Genomic DNA, 21,467 nt, shown 5'->3' on the forward strand with positions numbered 1-21,467 from the left:
CTCATGGCTCTCCCATGAGATTGGTATAATATTGTCATGAGGAACTGGCTTATCTGAAGATTAGAATCTCTCCTCAAGATAACCTAATAGTTGGTGTGCCTGGTGGCTCCGTTGGTGAAGCATCCAACTCTTGATCTCAGCTCAGGTCTTGAACTCAGGGTCATGAGTTCAAGCCTTGCATTAGGCTTGATGTTGGGTGTGAAGCCTACTTGAAAGAAAAAGAAAGAGAGAAAGAAAGAAAGGTAACCTAGTCGTTAACGAAAGAAAGAAAGAAAGATAACCTAGTCATTAACAGTAGTAAACAGCAGAACTAGGATTTCATCACAATACACTTTTCCACCCACTACATCCTTTTCAAGCCCATTCATAACCTCATATTCTCTTACAAACCCCATGTAATGAAAACATCACCAATCAAATTAATATTACACAACTTGGGAGTTGTAACGGGATCTATAGAAAGAGTTCAGATGTCTGCTTTAATGGCAGGTAGATGGCCTGTCCCAGGGGGTGTGTGGTTAGTTAGGGTGGACTCCAGGCTCCGTAAACCAGGCACAGCGATTAAGTTGGGCATTAGACCTCTTGGGTTCAGGTCCTGGATCCACGCCTTCCTGACTCAGACCCTGGGCAAATTACTTAAGTCATCTGTAAGACAGGCATCTCCCTGGTGGGGTTGTTCAGAGGAGTAAATGAAATAATCCACAGGAAGTGCCCAGCTCAGCAAGGTGCAGAGTCAGAGCTCACAACACGTCATTACGTACTTTCAGGCCAGGGTTTTTCCTCATCCGCAGCCTTCCCATCCACATGTCAGTCAGCAGCATCTGGCTACAGGTGTGAGCGATGAAGTCCCGATGTTTGGCCGCCACTGCCAGCTTCAGGCAGGTGGAGTTGCTCCAGTTCTTGAGCTCGTAGGTCAGCAGTTCATGGCGATCTGCTCGTCATGCTTATAGGACTGGTCTAACAACTCCACTGCAAGCTGGCCGAAGTCTCTGGAGGGGAAAGAAAACCAGCCAGGGCTGAAGCTGCAGTGGCCACACACTCTTTGTTAGAGAGACGTGTCCACAGGGACATGATGGAGCCACAGGACTCAGAATCCTTGATTTCCAATCTTCTGCGGTTGGGAATCTCATGGGGTATGTCCCCAGATGGGAATGGCTGGGACCAGGGCTCTGTGCTCAGTCATGTTGGGGACTGACTGCTCCTGCTGCAAATAGACTTTAGAATGACACCGCATTTGCCCTCAGTTCCCAGGGACACAGAGACGAGGAGACGAAGTTCTTTCCCTTGACTGTTCATGGAAAAGGGATGTAGACAGAAAGGAGAACAAAGTCCCTGTGGCAATGGAAGTCAGAATATGGCTACCTTCTATGGAGTGTATGGGTGGACATTGCAAGGGGATACCAGGAGGGCTGGTAGGTCTAGGTAAGGTCCTGTTCCTTGACCTAGCTTTTGGTCATACCAGTATGTTGTTTGTGAACACATACGTTTGTATGGATGCCTTTCTCTGCACGTGAGCAATGTGGTCACAAGAGAATCCAACACTCTCAGTGCAATGAAAGAGACAGGTTCTAGTTGTCATGGGGACCTAGAGCAGCCAGGGCCCCGTTGTTGGAGGTGGAGGATGGGAAAATAATGGGAGCCAAGCTGAGGAGAAGGGAGGAGAGGATGACACAAGTTGAACTAAAAATATACAAATTTTTTAAAGATCTTTTTAAAAAAAATTATTTACTTGAGAGAGAGCGAGCGAGAGAGAGAGAGAGCACAGAGGGAGAGGAAGAAGCAGACTCCCCACTGAGTTGAGATCCCAAGACCCTGAGATCAAGACCTGAGCTGAAGGCAGACATTTAACTGACTGAGCCACCCCAGCACCCCTGTAAACATAAAACTTATTCCATTTTCTGGATGACATTCCAATACTCAATGGCAGTCATCAACATTCCCTGTTCCTTCAACATTTTTCATGGAATGTGGTTAAAATAAAGTTCCAAAGTGATCGCCCTTCATGAAGTTTTTGTTTCTCCATTTTTTGTAAGATTTCATTCCAATGATGAGCTGAAGGATACAGAAGGGAGGAATTACATGTGGGGGAGTGGCCTTCCCTGTTCCCTGAAAAGGAATGCTCTCTAGCCTTAGGTCCTACAGGCTGTAGGGTGACGACGTATCACCATGAGAATCCTCCAGGAAGGAGAGGGACGGTGTTTACCAACTCACTGAGACAGGGGAATACCACCCTATTTCTTTAGATAACCTTAAATTCCCAATGTTTAGAAATCTAGTGATTTTGGAAATCACTAAATCTAATTTTATTTAGAAAATAAAAGCAGTGCACCTCAGAAAAGAAAGATGTCAGATGTTGGCAGAGTTGCCTGTGTAGGCCTCAAGTTCCTGGGTCTATAAAGTTGTATTGGGACTTCTGGGTTTTGGTTCTGCATGTAAGCGGCTTGGAAGTGACCAGTCTGTCCTCACAATAAGTGAAAAGCTGGACAAACTGAAAATTGACAGCTCTTCTAAACTCATCAGAGAATTGAGATCACAGCGCACACTGCTGCTCTCCAAACTGCAGAGACAGACAGAGAAATAAGTCAGTGTGCCCTGTTTCTTAACAATGCCTGCCGGAAGAAGAAACTAGTTAGCCATAGACTAACTTACTGGGTGTTATGAGAGCCTAATTGTCCTGGGAGAAGGGAAATACCCAACTGCGGGACCCTCTGGCTGTCCTGTCCCACCTAAATGAGAGAAGGAGCACTTGAGAAAGTCAAGTTGAGAGGTAATGTCACTAGAGTTGTACTCCTCTGTGTGTTTCAGTGTGGAAATCTGTTTCACTGTCTTTGCCTTAACATTATGTTTCCATAGTTCCCGTGAGAGGGCAGTAAAAAAACAAAACAATGACAGTCTAGAAATACCTCAGAGAAACAGAAGGAAAAATATTGACATGATGGACAAAGTGATTTATGACTAAGCTTTAAACATAATGGGACTTAAGTGAGAAATGCATTTGCGGAGGGTGCTCCCGCAAGGGGACAGGTCCTCAGGACAATAGTCTCTCCCAGTTCTTAAATTCCTTTGAGACACTCACTTTGAGTTGTTGTCCAGATCCTGGGAGATATCGTCCACCAGCTCGCTCTCGGAGGACTCATGGGCCATTGACTTGTACAGCTTACAGGCCACAAGGGCCTTAGCCATGCTCTCCTCGCCTCGCTGCCAGAGGAAGACCGCCATTTTCTGACGCTTCATCAGCACAGCCCACACCATCAGCTCGTGGAAGGGGTACTGGAACCGACTCACAGCAGGGTCATCCACATCAATGTCAATCTCTTCCTCCTTCTTCTTCTTTTTCTTCTTCTTCCCTTTGGCTGGAGGCTCATCATCCTGAGGGGAGACAAGCACCTTTTTTCACGCTTCTGTCATAAGTGCACAGCAAAGGATTTCATGACTACCAAAAAAAGGAAAACCTTTTTCTCAGTGGTAATAAAGAGATTTTGTAAATACATCTGAGGTTCCCACTCAGTATATCAATTCTTGTGGAAAGAAGGACATGTGTTTATTATAATAAGGAAAACACTTAAACCCAAAATGGACTGAAAAGGCATGCTAGAGTTTTATGACTTTATGCTTCTGGGTTGGCAGGTTGTTTTTTTTTTTTTTTTTTTTTTCACAAGCCTTTAAAAATTGAGGGGATACAAATAACAAGTATAATGGGCATGTGGAGGAACCCTCTTACAATGTTGGTGGGAATGAAAGCTGGTGCAGCCACTGTGGTAAACAGTATGGAGGTTCCCCAAAAAGTTAAAAATAGAGCTACCCTATGATCCAGTAATTCCACTGCTGGGCATTTACCCAAGGAAAACAAAAACACTAATTTGAAGAGATACATGTATCCCTATCTTTATTGCAGTATTATTTACAATAGCTAAGATGTGAAAGCAACATGTGTCCATCAACAGATGAATGAATAAAGAGGTGGAATTTACACACAAAGCAATATTACTCAGCCATAAAAAAAGAACAAGATATTGCCATTTGCAACAACATGGATGGACATAGAAGATATGATGCTAAGTGAAATAAACCAGACAGAGAAAGACTAATACCACATGATTACACTTACATGTGTAACCTAGCAAACAAAACAAACAAATAAGCAGACAAACAAAAATCCCAGACTTATATACAGACAAAAATCTGGTGGTTTCCAGAGGGGATGATGTGGAGGGATAGATGAAATAAGTGAAAGGGACTCAGGGGTACAAACTTCCAGTTATAAAATAAATAAGTCATAGAGGTGAAAAGTACAGAATAGGCAATATAGTCAATAATGTTGTAGTGACATTGCATGGTGACAGATGATGATAAGACTTATTACGGTGAGTGCGGAGAAACATATAGAATCGTTGAATCAGGGCGCCTGGGTGGCTCAGTGGGTTAAGCCTCTGCCTTCGGCATCGGCATCGGGCTCTCTGCTCAGCAGGGAGCCTGCTTCCTCCTTTCTCTCTCTCTGCCTGCCTCTCTCCCTACTTGTGATCTCTGTCAAATAAATAAATAAAATCTTAAAAAAAAAGAATTGGTGAATCAGTCATATATGGGAAACTAATGCCACATTGTGCGTCAAATATACTTCAATAATAAATTTTTGGAAAAGCCTGACGACATGCTACAAAACTGAAAGAAAGAATACACTAAAACACAAACAGCATCACGGGAGAGGTAGTTTATTTTCTTGGGGAAGTCTCCCAATATCAATGTCAGACATAGGTGACCAGAGATGAATAAGAAAATGTAGAAGGGGAGAAAAAAAAAATGTTGTAGGTTTTCCCTATCAATGTTTAAAGGAAGCAAATGTTCCTTTGTAAATGAGCTTTGTCCTTTCAGGTGTGTGGTGCAGAGGGAAGGCCAAAATTTCCATTTCCTCAAGGGATTGTTCTGAAAATAGAACAGGATCCAAAAGAAAGGTGGGTCATGACAGGGAGAATCGGGGTAAACCTGGGAGCAAGATTAATTAGGTGGGCTCAGATTACTGAAGGCTAAGACTTCAGTACTCAGTGGAATAACAGACATGGATATTCATTCCTTTGCAAACAGCTTTCCCATCAATTACCTACACTTATTCTTCAATGACTCAGAGGTTGTGAATTTCTTCCATTCCCTCAGATGAGGAAGTTGTGGCCCAAAGTCTGAATAACTTGCCCACATTCATACAACTACAGTGGCTGGGTTGGAGGTCTGGCCCTCCAATTCTTATCATGCGTTATTCATGACTGACCTAATTGTTATAGTTTCGTTTTTTAAAAAATTTAATTCAATTTTATTTTTTTCAGTGTTCCAGAACTCATTGTTTATGCACCACACCCAGTGCTCCAAGCAGTACCTGCCCTCCATAACACCCACCACCAGTCTCACCCCACCCCCCATAAAACTCTGTTTGTTATAGTTTCTTTCTTTTTTTTTTAAGATTTTATTTATTTATTTGACAGAGATCACAAATAGGAAGAGAGGCAGACAGAGAGAGAGGAGGAAGCAGGCTCCCTGTTGAGCTGAGAGCCCAATGCGGGGCTCAATCCCAGGACCCTGGGATCATGACCTGAGCCGAAGGCAGAGGCTTTAACCCACTGAGCCACCCAGGCACCCCTGTTATAGTTTCTTCATGAGTTGTAACATTTCTACTGAAAGTGCCATACCTTGTCCTGGATTTAAATGTTTTTGTTCTAATTTTCTAAATGGTCACAGTAAAACTACAGTTACAGTAATTTAGGGGAGGTTGTTCTATATAGGTTAAAAATTGCCACATACAGAGGACATGAACAGACACTTCTGCAAAGAAGACACCCAGATGGCCAACAGATGCATGAAAAAGTGCTCCACATCACTCGGCATCAGGGAAATACAAATCAAAACCACAGTGAGATACCACCTCACACCAGTCAGAATGGCTAAAATTAACAAGTCAGGAAATGACAGATGCTGGTGAGGAGGCAGAGAAAGGGGAACCCTCCTACACTGTTGGTGGGAATGCAAGCTGGTGCAACCACTCTGGAAAACAGCATGGAGGTTCCTCAAAAAGTTGAAAATAGAGCTACCTTATGACCCAGCAATTGCACTACTGGGTATTTACCCTAAAGATACAAACGTAGTGATCCGAAGGGGCACGTGCACCCGAATGTTTATAGCAGCAATGTCCACAATAGCCAAACTATGGAAAGAACCTAGATGTCCATCTACAGACGAATGAATAAAGAAGATGTGGTATATATATATAATGGAATACTATGCAGCCATCAAAAGAAATGAAATCTTGCCATTTGCAGCAACGTGGATGGAACTAGAGGGTATTATGCTTAGTGAAATAAGTCAATCAGAGAAAGACAACTATCATATGATCTCTCTGGTATAAGGAAGTTGAGAAGCAATGTGGGGGTTTGGGGAGGTAGGAAAAGAATAAATGAAACAAGATGGGATCAGGAGGGAGACAAACCATAAGAGACACTTAATCTCTTAAAACAAACTGAGGGTTGTGGGGTGGGGGGCTAGGGAGAGGGTGGTTGGATTATGAACATTGGGGAGCATATATGCTATGGTGAGTGCAGTGAAGTGACTAAACCTGGCGATTCACAGGCCTGTACCCCTGGGGCTAATAATACATTATATGTTAATAAATAATAATAATAATTAAAAAATAACATTAAAAAAAGAAAAAAATTGCCACATAGAAATTTAAAAATAAACACAGCTTTCCTTTCTTTTCTTTTCTTTTTTTTTTTTCTTTCTTTTTTTTTTCTTCACAGGTCATTTTATACAAATTTTTTCTTTTTTAAAAATTTAATTATATTTATTTTTTTTAATTTTATTTTTTTGGTGTTCCAAGATTCATTGTTTATGTACCACACCCAGTGCTCCATGCAATATGTGCCCTCTATAACACCCACAACCAAGCTCACCCAGAGTCCACAGTCTCTCAAGGCTCATCTCCCCCTTCAATTTCCCCCAATTCACTTTTCCTTTCCTTCTCCTAATGTCCTCCATGTTATTCCTTATGTTCCACAAACAAGTGAGACCATATGATAATTGACTCTCACTGCTTGACTTATTTCACAGCTTTATTTTCAAGAACATACTAAGTTAGCCCTGCATCAGGCTCCATGTTGGGAGTGGAACCTGCTCAAGACTCTGTCCCTCCCTCTGCCATTCTCCACCTCTAAAAAATATATATATAATATTCTTTATATTCTTATATATTCTTAATATTCTTATAAGAATATTATATATTCTTATACATTCTATATGTATATATTCTTAAAATATATATATATATTTTTAAGAATATACCAAATTAAGAATATACCAAATTAAATAAAAATCCCCAAATGGCTATGAAATGTTATAAAACAGAAGCCCTTTAAGCCTACCTTTCAATAATACATAATACCAAAATACTAATTATATAAAAATTCTTTTAAAATAGTTTTTTATATAAATAATTATATGTATATTTACTTCCTAAATACATATTTTTTCCAATGTAAATTTTCTTTTTTTAAAATTTTTTTTTTATTTTCAGCATAACAGTATTCATTGTTTTTGTACCACACCCAGTGCTCCATGCAATCCGTGCCCTCTCTAATACCCACCACCAGGTTCCCCCAACCTCCCACCCCCCCACCTCTTCAAACCCTTCAGATTGTTTTTCAGAGTCCATAGTCTTAAAATTGCTAGAGAGAGGATATAACAAACAAGGAGTTAATTTTCCTAAACTGCTACAAAGCAACAAGAAAAAGAGAAACATCTCAATAAAATAAGAAAAGATATGAACTGGAAGTATAAAGAGAAATGGACACATCCACTGTCACAGTAAAGAGTCCCTGAATGTACTTCACTTCCAAATGAACTTGGAAAAAATTCCTAAATACGGAAACAAATTAAATTACATAATTATCAATTTGATCTGACAGATAAATATAAGAAATGTTCCTAACAAACCAAGAATGCACATGTATTTCCACCATACATGGATCATTAACAAAACCCCACCAGGCATTATACCCCAAGTCCTTTGAGATTTTCCATCTCAACAGATTCCACATACTACAAATCACATAGTCAACTTATCAAAGAATAAAACTAGACATCAACAATAGTCGGATAACAACAGAGGAGTCTGCATCTGGAAAAATTTAAATGCACTTCTGGATTTTAAATGCTCTTGGATTAGGGATGCCTGGGTGCCTCAGTCAGTTTAGTGTTTGCCTTGGGCTCAGGTCATGATCCCAGAGTCATGGGACTGAATCCCTCCTGGGGAAATCCCTGCTCAGGGAGGAGTCTGCTTCTCCCTCTCCCTCTCACCCTCCTGGCCACCCCTCCCACTTCTGTTCTCTCTCTCTTTCAAACAATAATAATAACTTTAAATGCTCTTGGATTAAAGAGGAAATTATAAACAATTTAGAAATAAATGACAATGAAGGTTCTACTTACCTAAGCATGTGTGATATGAAAACAATGCTTAGGGAAAAATTTATACCTTTCATGTGTTTATTGCAATAAAGGGAAGATTGAAAATGAGTGAACCTCTCATCAAATGGAGTCTATAAAAACAATACAGTAACTGTAGAAAGTATATGGAAGGAATGAATGAAAATGTAGGTGACGTTAATAAGAACAAAAACAGAAAAAAATAAAGCTGTTTGATACAGCAAAAATACCAGTCAAATATATAAGACAGTTTGGTCAAGAAAAAAACAAAAAAAGATATAATTTTAAAAAATCAGAAGGGCACACAACTAAGATATTGAGGAGACTGAAACAGAATATAATATAAAGATTTATACCAATGAATTTGAAAATCTAGATGAAATAAATTGTTTTCTAGGAAAGTCTAAAGATTTTATTTATTTATTTGAGAGCAAGTGAGAGAGAGAGAGAGAGAGAGCGTGCACAAGCAGGGAGGAGGGGCAGAGAGAGAGAGGGAGACTCGGACTCCCCACTGAGCAGGGAGCCCAGTGTGGGACTCAATTCCAGGACCCTGGGATCATGATCTGAGCCAAAGGCAGAGGCTTAACCAACTGAGAGACCCAGGCACACCCCTCCTTTTTTAAAGATTTATTTATTTATTTGTGAGAAAGAGAGAGAGAGGGAGCAAGCAGAGGGAGCAGCGGGCAGAGGAAGAAGCATGCTCCCTGCTGAGCAAGGAGCCTGATGTAGGACTTGATCCCAGGACTGTGGGATCATGACGTTTTCTAGGAAAGTCTAAATGACAAAAGTGGACTCCAGAAAATAGAAAGCCTGAATGCACTCATGAAGTGGTTATGAAGGTGGTGAAAGATATACCTCTAAAAAGAGAAGTGGGTCTAGGCTATTTGGGCGAACCTTCACCCAAAAGATCAACCCTACATGATGTAAACAACGTGAGAGAATAGGAAATTATAGAAAGTTCCATATCGCAGTCCTTGTAAGACCACAGCTCCATCAACAATGATGTAACAATGTTAAAAAATCAGTCTTCGCAGTGAACACAGAATTGACACCTTCCACCCTGAGTCCATATAGAAATCAGGATGCTATTTAACTCATGAATTTATTTGAGAAGAATCTTAACAATAGTCTTAATTTGCTGTTTATGGTATTCTTCCATTCGTGTACATATTTTCATGTCTAGTGCTTTGTTCTTAAGGTTCCTTGTTAAGCTGATTTCTGGGTGCTTTTGTTCTATTGGGAGAGAACTTTAATTGATTTTCCTGAATTTTCTACATACAAAATAATATTTTTGCTCTAATAATTTTTCCTTCCTTTTAAGTATTCTTTTTAAGTAATTATTTTCTCCCCTTTTGGCGTATTCTTCCTTTAATGTTTATTTTTTCATGTGGTACAATTTCTAGAAAACTTTAAAAAACTAATGGGGTTCATAATGATGGCAATGATAATGGGCATGCTGGTCTTCTTGATGTGAATAAAAATGACTCGAGGGCATTAGTGTTCATAGATTTCTTCTTTTTTTTAAATTTTTTTAAATTAATTAAAAAAATTTTTTATAAACATAATGTTTTTTTTTAATTTTATTTATTTGACAGAGATCACAAGTAGACAGAGAAGCAGGCAGAGAGAGAGGAGGAAGCAGGCCCCCGCTGAGCAGAGAGCCCGATGCGGGGCTCCATCCCAGGACCCTGAGATCATGACCTGAGCTGAAGGCAGAGGCTTCACCCACTGAGCCACCCAGGCGCCCCATATAATGTATTTTTATCCCTGGGGGTACAGGTCTGTGAATCGTTAGGTTTACACACTTCACAGCATTCACCATAGCACATACTTTTCCCAATGTCATAGATTTCTTCTTACTACATACATGTATTTTTTTTAAGATTTTTAATTTATTTATTTGACAGAGAGGAAATCACAAGTAGGCAGAAGCAGGCAGAGAGACAGGCAGATAGAGAGGGAGAAGCAGGCTCCCTGCTGAGCAGAGAGCCTGATGTGGGGCTTGATCCCAGGACCCTGGGATCATGACCCAAGCCGAAGTCAGAGGCTTAACCCACTGAGCCACACAGGTGCCCCTACATACATGTATTATTAATCCTATCAGGGGGTATTTTTTATCTTATCATTCTATTTTTTCATTCTGTTTCTAGTAAACTTTAAAAAAAATTAAGGAAACTGTTTTTCAATTCATCTTTAGCATTTGTTGAAAATGCTCTTCCACCATTTTCCTTCTTTGACCTCTTGATATGATGCAATATACTCAAAACTTACTAACGTTAAATTATATTTGCATTCTTAGAAGACTTTAATTACTTCCTTAGAACTTTTAAAATATGCCACTGAATTTCTTTCACTATTATTTATGATTTTGAGGGGTTTTTTGTTGTTCTTGTTTGTTCTCTGTTTACTTTTGGAACTATGGTTTTGCTAACTCTATAAAATGAATTAAGTAGTTTTTACCTTTTTTGGAATGCCTACTATCCTTTTCTATAATTTGAGTATACTATCTAAATAAATGGTGGTGTAGGGTAGTGGATCGATCCATTGAAAGCAACCGCCAGTCTACATTAAACCAATACAACACAAAGAGGGCTACATGTATTTGATGAAGATATAAAACCAATGAAAACATGTCATACTTACTTCCATTCCTAGAAGTTTAAGAGCTTTAGGCTGAATAATAAAAGAAGAAAAAAACATCCATTTAATCAGATAACTAATAGTAGTAGCAGTAATGTTAGTAGTACATTGGCAGTGTTGTTAGTAGGGGACAGAATCCTGGGTTCAGAAGTACTTGGTATCATTAACAATTAAGGGAAATACCCAAGGAGAGGAAATGCTGTAATATGGACACTGTTTCTGGACAGCCAAAGTCAGGTAAGGAGAAAGATGTGCAGACACATGACCTAGGTAGAACCAGAGAGATTCACTAACAGAAATGCAGACATGGAGCTTGTGAGGCTTGTGAGGGGGGTGAGAGGAGAGCTTCATGGAAGATCTGACATTTGAGTTGGCCTTGTGATAGGTGTGGCGTTTTGATCAGGGGAAAGACATGGCTGGTACAGTAATACAATTCGAGTTTGGCAGAGGTTTGTGGTCTCCCATGACAGCATGGGACAGCTCTTAGGCTGACAGAAGCTTGGATGCTGTCATAATGAGCTTGGCCGTGATTCCTCATGTGGTGGAGAACACTGTAAGTATTTGAGCAAGGAGTGCAGTGTCATGTCTTTTGCTTTGGAAGATAAAAGTGGCTACAGTGGTAGGATGGATTGGAGAGGGCAGACAAGGGAGCTTGGGAGGAAGCCTACTATAGACAAAAGACAGGGAGCAGGTGTAATCCATGGGCCGAGGGCCTGCCTTGCTGAGAGCGGTAAAGGCTGTGGGTAAAACACGGGCATCTCTAGGGACCATGCAGCCTCACACCTGGATAGCTACAGGAGGAAGGACAGGTGTCCTTGGGGATGGGGTGATGAACTTGGCTTTGAACAGGCTGAGTTATATTGGAAAGGACAGCAGGGGACCATAGAACATCACAAGTTCATTTTGTTCTACCCTCTTAGGTCCAAACAAGTTGTTGTAAAGGGTCCGAAAGCTCTTCCGGGTATAATTGCAGCGGTATGCCCCACCCATGAGATACTCCAGCACAAGCCCTATGTCGATGAGGCTGATGTGGTAATCAGGTGGCAGGTTGCCCTAGAAGAAAAGAAGCCGTGTCTCAAGCCTTGCAAGAATGCATTCCAAGTGTGGTCTTCATCACACACCTTGGGCATAAGTGGCCATTCCTGACTACCTCTTGGGTGCTGATGTATGGAGTGGAGCGTTAAACAATATTCAGTCTATTACCATATGAGTGAAGGAGATGAGGGGGTAAGCCATACTTCAAAAAATGGGTTAAACTTTTCCAGTGAGAAGAGTTAGAAACCCATGAGAGTGCAGGGTAGAGCCCTGGGCTTGTCCATGGGCTGGGTCAAAATGGCTTGCAGCGTGCCCGTGTAGATGTAGAGGAGAGGGGTTGCAGCTGGCCTGGGACCTCCTTTGTGAGAGCTGATGAGTCACGCTGAGAAGGTGCTTTGATAGCTGCTTCCGAGGGAGAAGCCTGCTTTAGGAGCCTGGAGTCCAGCTTTCGTGCTGAAGGAGGAAGTGACCCACATAACGGGAAGGAGGACTCTATAGGAGGCACTGGGAAGAGTATCCTTGGGGCTGGGAATTTCTTAGAGAAAGCTCCACATGGTGCCCTGTGACTTTTTGGGGGACAAAGCATCTGGTGTGACTGGGAATCAGTGAAGGGGCAGAGTGTTTCAACAAAATACAACAGGGTATGTTGAGACGAGTTTGGCCAGTCATTGGCGTTGCTGGACAGCTGACTTACTCAGGGGGCAGAGGGGACCAGTGGGTTGTAAAGATTTTTGTTTTCTATTATTGATGGTTTAATTTCACATGGTTGAAATGATGGTGGGAACCCAGGGTTCAAATGCAGATTACACATTCTAAATGTCCTCCCTTTACTTCAGAACTGGCCACATTTACTGAATACTTCACTCAGTAGAAACTTGCATTAACAAGTTTGTGCAGCTCCTGTCTGGATTCTCCACCCTATCCCGAATGCCATTTGCAAAGATAAGGAGACGTAGCCCTGCCCTCGGGGAGCTCACTGTTCTAGAGGAGGGGCAAAGCCACAAACCCTGAGTCTGGCCCTGAACTCCTGAACTCTGGGTGGGTGAGAGGGTAAGCAGGGACCTTCTGTAGGAGTCACACGTGAGGGGGCTAGGAGTGGGAGGAGCAGAAACTGCAGGGGACAAGGAGGAAGGGTCCTGCAGACAGGAGCACTGCATGGGCCCCGGAGAGTCTAGCATGTGTACCCCGTGGTGGGGATGTGATGGGAAAGAGTAGGGGATATTGATGAACTGGGCCCACGGGGGTACAATTTTCTTGGAAGATCTTGAACTTCATGAGATTTTGGAGGATTTTAAGTCGGGGAGTCCTGTGTCTGGGATGGTCATGGAGTGTGGGGCCGGAGGTGGAAAGAGGATTCTTGAAGCCATTTAGGTGAGAAATGGTTGGGTCTGAACTTGGGTAGCTGGGGCTTTTGAATGTTTGCTCTTCCTAATCTAAGAGATCTGGGAAATCAGATTCCTGATGGAGGAAGCAAGGGTACTGGTCCCTCTTGGTTCCCAGACCCACCAATAATTCACGGATCCAATGAATGTCTGTAGAAACTGAATTCTTATATTCTTAGAAGTAGATATTTCTATAAAGGATGGCCAGAATATCCAGGACTCTGAAAACTCTCTTCTCTCATCTTAATCATTTTCTCTTGCTCAGAATATGAATACACGTTCCACTCTTTGCAAGCCAGACTGCATCCTCGAGAAATGAATCACTCACACCTTAACTCAGTCTAATCCTGTAGCCTGTGGCAACATGACAGATCAGGGAGCGGACGAGATCCTACAAGAACACACATTCTAGTAGTCAGCAGCAGTGGAAAGCGGGGGAAACATCTATCACTCACTAATGAGAGAACAGGAAGGATGACTGCTTCGGTCCAAAGAACACACACAGTGACATGAGGCATGTCCTTCTGGAAGCTGGCTCAGTGAAGGAGAGAGCCACGGATCTTAAAGGAGATACAGAACAGGAGACTCCACTGACAGCTGCAAGCTCAGGTCAGGGGTAAGATGACACTCCCTGGCTATTGCCTCAGGCAATGGAAATGGTGCCAAGATGCCGTAACCAACAGTCATTCAACACGAGCCTAGCATGTGTGCGGATGAACATGAAACGTGAAAAAGATATATTAGTTTGAAGGAAGTTCTTTTATGGAGAGAGGAGCTCCTTATTTCCAATGCCCCCAATAATATGACAACACATTTCAGAAATGTAAAAATTGCTTTATAAAATGTCTTATTGAAAGATGCCATTGGGTAGAATTGCAAATGGCAAGACTGACCTTTTTTACATCCCTCACCAGCAAATGAAGTGTGTTCGGTGGACCCAGCCTCTGAAAGAGAAGCATTCAGCCAATTAAACGTGTTTTTCTCTGAGTTCTTGGAGCTAAAGCCTACCCTACTCTGTAGAAGCAATGACTTGTGAGAGCTGGACTGTAACCCACGATCAGTAAGTCTCTCTACAAGATAGGACTGGTTGGGGTGAAGAAGTACCCAACGCGTTCAAAGATACGTTAACTGCTTTCTACTGATTTTTTCTAGAGAGCCTCTTCTGTGCAATATTGTGTGAGAAATTCAGCAAGGACCAAACAAGTGCTGAGGACTGTTTTCACTGTGAAAAACTTCAGAATGGGGACAGGGAATGTAAATTCTCAAAATCCACATTGTAATAATAAACACCAAGAGGATTTCACCCGTATACTTGGATTTTCAGAGAGTGGAGCTCTTTGCCGGGAAAACTCAGGGAAAGCTTAGTTGTTCATTGTTCACTGAAGCTGCTTTAAAAAGTGGGGGTCCCGGGGCACCTGGGTGGCTCAGTCGTTGAGCATCTGCCTTGGGCTCAGGTCGTGGTCCGGGGATCGATCCCTGGATCAAGCCCGAGTCAGGCTCCCTGCTCAGCGGGAAGCCTGCTTCTCCCTTTCACACTCCCCCTGCTTGTGTTCCCTCTCTCGCTGCCTCTCTCTCTCTCTCAAATAAATAAATAATCTTAAAAAAAAAAAAACTGGGGGTACCATGGAACTGCTCACCCGGGGAACTTTTCACTCTGCTAATGATTTAGGAAGCTAGATTCCCTCTTTGTATAAACTAGTCTTCACATACCACACACCTGGTTCTTACTGCCCCTGTCTGGTGAGGCAAGGTCGTAGCTGGTAAGGACGTGAACCTAAGCCATGGCCTGCATGGGGAAGAACAGCTACTTGCCATTAAATGATGCCCCCCCCGCCCCCTCCCCCCCGCCACCAAAACCAGTGGTCCGGTGACTCATTTGAAGGGCAGTAATGCAAACCAGGCACCGCTGATGAATACCATCACAGGGCAGCTCCCCACGGCCCTCCCTCCTTCTGGAACACTCACCGTGTTGTAAAGCTCTTCCAGCCTCGGGATGGTGAGAAAGTGCTGCATGTTCACTCCGTTTTCAATCAGGAGCTTCACGAAGTCCACTCGATCTAAGACCAGAGCATCTAGCATGGCCTGTTCCAGAGCGTTCACCTGAACGAAGCAACCAGAGGGGCCCCTGAGAGGCCTCCCAGAGGGACTCCAGCAGGAAGCCAGCGGGAGGCATCTGGGAAAACGCAGTCGGACCTTACAACATGCTGGACCTGGTTCTCTTTGCCATCCGTCTGGACTAAACATGCCCCATCTCCCCTCTTTTTTCTCAGTGTGGCCCCTACCTTTCCTATCCAAGTATCGAAGCTTGATAAAAGGAAAAAAGTAAATGCTTCTCTCCTCTTCAAAACGAATTGAAGGAAGATTCAAAACTAGAGCCAGACTGGTATTTTGTTCTCTCCAGTTCCGATTTTGTTTTAATTAAAATCGAGCTTATTTGCTTTTCTTTTGAAATAAAGATGGGAAAGAAAAACCTTGTAAGCTGTAGCATTCTTGGCAAAATGCAGCTAACTCAGTACTTGCACCTCCGAGCTCTGGACTCCATAAACAGTGTACTCAGAAGAGGTGGATTGTAATAGCTTAGATGCTATTATCCATTGTGTGTACCTCTGTCCTTTAATAATGACAGAAGCTTCAGCATTCGGTGTAGCGTGAGGCCTTCTGGAGAGAGCCCCTGGGAGGGTTTGCCTACTTGACTGAGGATGACTGGCATGGTCACTGTGTGGAAATCATGAGCATGCAGCTGCCACCAGCCGTAGTGGCCGTGACAGTGCCAGTCACATGTCACTGCAGCCGCCCTTCCGTGCTCGTGGCCTCAAAGCAGCAGCCCAGAACACGGTGCCGCATGTGGTTCAGCCTCCCTGCCCAGACGAGTGCTGTTACTTGCACATCCCAATCGTGGGCCCCTTCTTCTGTTCCCTGAATGGTGTTTGTTTCAGAATAATTGGTTTGTTTCCATATTTTAAGGCATCAAAACACATTCCCCCACAGGGCAGGAATGTCTGGCGTTTGTGAAACCCACCATTGCCTTTTGAAATACTGACACCATTCCATCCCTGGGCTGCCACTGCCTCCCGGGACTCAGGGCCTGTGTGGGGCTAAAGCAAAGGCAACAGGGACTGCCCCTCGCCCTAGAGAAAGAGGGTGACCCACTTGCGATGGCTGTGATCCCAGGAAAGGGGAGCAAAGACTGCACGTACCCAGTTGAGCAGCTCGATCTTCCGGGGGTCGGTTTCCTCCTCCACCTCCTCTTTCACTTTCCCTTTCTTCTTGCCCTTTCCTTTCCCTCTTCCCCCCTTGGTGGTTGCTGTTGGTGGCTTCTTTTCCTTCTCTGTGACCTTGTTATCTGTAGGGGGGGCCAGGCTTCCCAGGGGCTGCAGTCCACAGCAAACAGAGTTGGGAAAAGATGTTAGGGCTGCTCTTTCTCCCAAGACAGGTGCACGCTCCCCCTCTGGGTGCACACACATGTGCACATGCATACACATATAAGCACACAGGCACCAATGCACAAACTTGCACACACATGCATATGCACGCACACGCACACACACACACACACACACACACACCTGCATGCACACACTCAGTCATTGCAAGCCTGTCACCCGCAGGAGGAGGCCCTGATACCATCAACCACTGTTACCTATGGGCTTGAGGAAGCACATTTATGTCCTTAAAGTGGTTGACATTTTGAATCATGTGTGTTTTTGCTGAGTGGTAGGTTCAAAGGCACCAAAGGGAAGTTGCTAATGTAGAAAGGAGAAAATGACTGTTGAAGGGATCAGAGACAATGGATAAGTCTGGTATTCCTGAGGATGCCTCTTTGGCTAGAATTGTGACTGAGCTTCTTGGTGGGTAAAGAAGGCCTCCTGGGGGTTATGGAGCTGTATGGAATGTGGCAACAGACTGAATGCATCAAGGGAAGAATGTTGTTTCACTCAGAGAATAGGAGGGACTGCAGAGGTGGGACCCGGCCCCTGGGCCTGCCTTCTGGTCACATGGAGAGCATGGTGGGGTGGGGGTGGGGGGAAATGGCCCTGGTGCAGAGTGACACCAACATTGAAACAAAGCTGACTCCTCCAGCTGTTGTCTTATCTTGCTAGACTTGCCCTGTCCTCTGGCCAAACTCTTTTGGTGAACCGCGTGCAAAGTCTCCCTCCCCTCCCTTCCCATGCTCCGCTCCATAGACTCCATGCTCCTGCTTCCCATCTGCCCATGGCTCTGGCCATGGCCATGGATGGCTGTTCTGGTGCCACTGTACAGGTGTATCCCAGTGCTTCTCACGCTGGGCTTTTAGCGCATCTGACTCTGCTGCCTGTTCCTCCTCAAGCCTCTTTTCCCTGCTTTCTCAGGCACTGCATGCTCTGGCTTTCCTGTCCGGCCACTGCTTCTCAGCAAAGGTGGTAAATGCTAAGGGTCTTTAGGGCTCTGTCCTCAGCCCCCTTCCTTACTTCTGTACTCCACCTCAACAAGCTTGTCGAGGCCCTTACTACCAGTCCCCATGCATTTGCCCACGACCTGTCCTTTCTAGCCTCAGTCCATGTCTCTCCCTGGAGTTCCTACTGCCAACTTAGCACCTCCACTTGAACAGCTCAAAGCCCTTTTGGCTCATCATATCCAAAACCACACTCAAAACCACCCCCTCCAACCTACTCGTCTTCCAGAGTCCTTTAACTCAGTGAAGTGGCAAGTCAGAGAATAGAGGGTGATTGCTGACTTCTCACTCCCCACAAGGCCCTCCTCCATGATTATATTGTCTCTAAGTGCAATTGTGTTCAATGCTAAATATTACTTTATTCTGTCCCATTCTTGACTTCTGACTCTACTCTAGCTCAAGGTGATGTCTCTCTCCTGAATCACTTCAGTCGCTTATTAACAAGGCTCCTTCCATCTGCCATTGTACCCACCCAATGCATTGTCTGCATTAAATCCAGAATGATCCTAAAAGTGTAAATGAGACCATGTATCTCTCCTACTTAAAATCCTTAAGTGGAGCAGGCCAGAGGCCAGAGATCGGACTGAGGACACCATGCATGTTTGTGTGGTTCCTGGTCAACACAGATGTGGATGAATGTCCTGGCTGACTCCTCAGGCAGACAGGACTCTTATAATCTCAGGAAAAAGTGACACAGCATTCAACAAATAGTGCTGGGAAAACTGGACATTCACATGCAAAAGAATGAAGCTGGACCCTTATCTATTATCTTATATAAAAAATTAACCCAAAATGGATCAAAAACTTAAATGTAAAAGCTAAAACTACAAAACTATTGGAAGAAAAACTAAGGCAAAGTTCCATGGCATTGGATTTGGCAATGACTTCTTGGATATGGTGCCAAAGGCAGTGAAAGAAATGATAGGCAAATGGGACTTTATCAAAATTAAGAACTTGTGCATCAAAAGACAGTATCAACAGAGTAAAGGCAACACACCTAATGAAGATAATATTTGCAAATCACATATTTTATAAGATATTCATATCTAGAATTTATAGAGAACTCCTAAAATTCAACAGCAACAAAACCCATACTGACTCAAAATCAAGAAAAGAACTTGAATAGGTATTTCTTAAAAGAAGATCTGCAAATGCCCAAGTACACGAAAAGATCCTCAAAATCATTAATCATTAAAGAAATGCAAATCAAAACCACAATGAGAGGACCCTTATCAAAAACAAGTGTTGGCAAGAATGTGGCAAAATCAGAATCTTTGTGCACTGTTGGAAGAAATGTAAAATGATGCAGCTGCCATTGAAAAGTTTGGCAGCTTATTAAAAAAAATTAAAAATAGGATAACCATATGATCCAGCAATTCCGTTCCTGGGTATATATCCAAAATGATTGAAAACAGAGTCTCAAAGAGGTATTTGTACACCCATGTTCATAGCAGTGTTATTAAAAATAGCCAAAATGTGGAAGCAAGCCAAGTGTCCATTGATGGATGAATGGATAAAAAAATGTGGTCTATACGTACAACAGAATATGAGTAAACCTTAAAAAAGGAGGGAATCCTAATACATACCAGAACAGTAATGAACCTTGAGTATACTAAGCTAAGTGAATTAAATTAGTCACAAAATGATAAATACTATATGATTTCTCTTTTGTGAGGTGCTTAACATGGTCAAATTCATAGTGACAGAAAGTAGAATGGAGTGCCAGGGGCAAGGGTAAGTAGGAAATGGGGAGTTATTGTTTCACAGGTATAGAATTTTAGTTTTACAAGATGAAGAATCTGTGGATGGATGGTGATGGTTCCACTACAATGTGAATGTATTTAATGTCACTGAACCATACTCTTCAAAATGTTTAAGATGCTCACTTTTATTTAAATATCTTTTGCCACAATAAACAGATTGGGTGGAAAAAAAACAAAAACAGAAACAAAAACAAGATGACACAGCATTTGAGGTAACAAAGGGCAAAAGACCAGAAGGAATAACACAAATTGCCAGCCATCTTATTGGGAAGAGCTTCAAGCGTCCCTATGGAGAATTCACGTGAGGAGAAACTGAGGTCAACAACCAACATCAAGTTGACAACCCTTAATGAACCGTCCTAAAGTGGATCCTCCAGCCTCAGTCAAGCCTTCGGATGACAGCCTCCCAAGGCAATGGCTTAATTACAGTCTCATGAGAGCCCCTGAGCCTGAACTATCCAGCTGAGCCATTCCCAAATTCCTGACCCATGGACACAGTGTGAGATAATATTTGTTGTTGCTCAAAAAAGAGAAGTCCTTAAGTTGTTCCCCAAACCCTTGCCCCCAGCCTTCTGCCCTATACCAGGTCTGCAGCACTCTGTAATACACAGCTCCTGGTTGAACTGCAGCCTCCTCCCGAGTCACCCCCTGCCCACTCTGCATTTTAGAAAAGACACTGGTCTTTTTTCGTTCTTCAATAAATTATTTAAAAATGTCCAGTTCTTTCTTGCTTCAGGCCCTTTACGCGCTCTTCTGTCTGTATGGGAGGTGCTCACCCCTCAGTCTTCACCAGCCAGCATCTATTCTCCTGATAGGTCTCAGTGTTAGTTCACTTTTCCTGCAAGGTCTTCTCTGGGTCACAATAAAAAGTAGCCCTCCCATCTCCCACATTCTGTTTCATGGGCATGTGCATTTTTCCTTTTTATCAATTACTATAATTTATAATCCTGTATCTAGTCATTCAATGATCTGTTTCTTGCCTTTTCTTGCCCTCTCTCCCACAGCGTGCCCCACACCGGCATCACACAGAGAGTTCTGTAATGGCTGTGGCAGGTCTGTTTTATTTACCCCTGTCTCCCCAGAACCCAGCACATGGCCTAGCACACAGGAAGTTGTTGATCAACTTTTGTTAAGAGAATGAATGAGTAAAAATGTGGATTTTTTAAAAGAAATTTACTTTGGTTCAAAATAGCCAGAGAAGAGATTGGTTCTATCATTTGCTGCTGCTAGGTGAGTGAGAGGAGCAGAATCCCTCCTCTTCTCTTTTAACTTCTGTCTTTGCCATTGGAGAGAATTAAATATGGTGTAGATGTGGTCAGGCAATGTAAGAGAATTCCTAGATGCTCAAACAAGCTTACTCATTCTTCCTTCTAGGGTCATACCCTAGGATTCTAAGAGCATGGTTGGTAATCTTAGAACGGTAACTTTTAGCCTGGGCCAGTAGACTTCTTTATTTTGAGGAGGGGCTTCAGGGTCTGCTTGGGAGGAGGTGGCCAATGGTGGGGGAGGGGCTTGGCTCTTATCTACTATATATGTTGCTGCTCTACTCAGGATGCCACTTGTAGAAAGGGCTCTTCTGGAGGAATCCCAAATAATAAGAGAGGTGTGACTGGCTGGAAGGAGGGTAGGAAGGGTACTTGTAACATTTGAGTATACTGGGAGGAAAGTCAGATGGTAAGTATATTGGGTGACAGAATTTCAATTTGAAATATGTTGATAGGTTGATATGATGGACTGAATCTAGCACAGTGAGAT

The 21,467-nt window shown here is 43.0% G+C and overlaps 1 protein-coding gene across 1 annotated transcript in view; it reads right to left on the bottom strand.

The window, feature by feature from the left end:
* Positions 1-21,467, bottom strand: part of TRPM1 (transient receptor potential cation channel subfamily M member 1) — a 98,660-nt gene that overhangs the window by 39,815 nt on the left and 37,378 nt on the right. Inside the window, 8 exon segments of the mRNA XM_047737024.1 lie at positions 762-922; positions 925-989; positions 3,077-3,369; positions 11,104-11,133; positions 12,013-12,153; positions 14,411-14,461; positions 15,483-15,617; positions 16,715-16,888. Of these exon segments, the coding sequence (XP_047592980.1) occupies positions 762-922; positions 925-989; positions 3,077-3,369; positions 11,104-11,133; positions 12,013-12,153; positions 14,411-14,461; positions 15,483-15,617; positions 16,715-16,888 (1,050 nt within the window).

The sequence above is a fragment of the Lutra lutra genome, chromosome 7 (genome assembly GCF_902655055.1).
Source record: "Lutra lutra chromosome 7, mLutLut1.2, whole genome shotgun sequence".
NCBI lineage: Eukaryota > Metazoa > Chordata > Mammalia > Carnivora > Mustelidae > Lutra > Lutra lutra.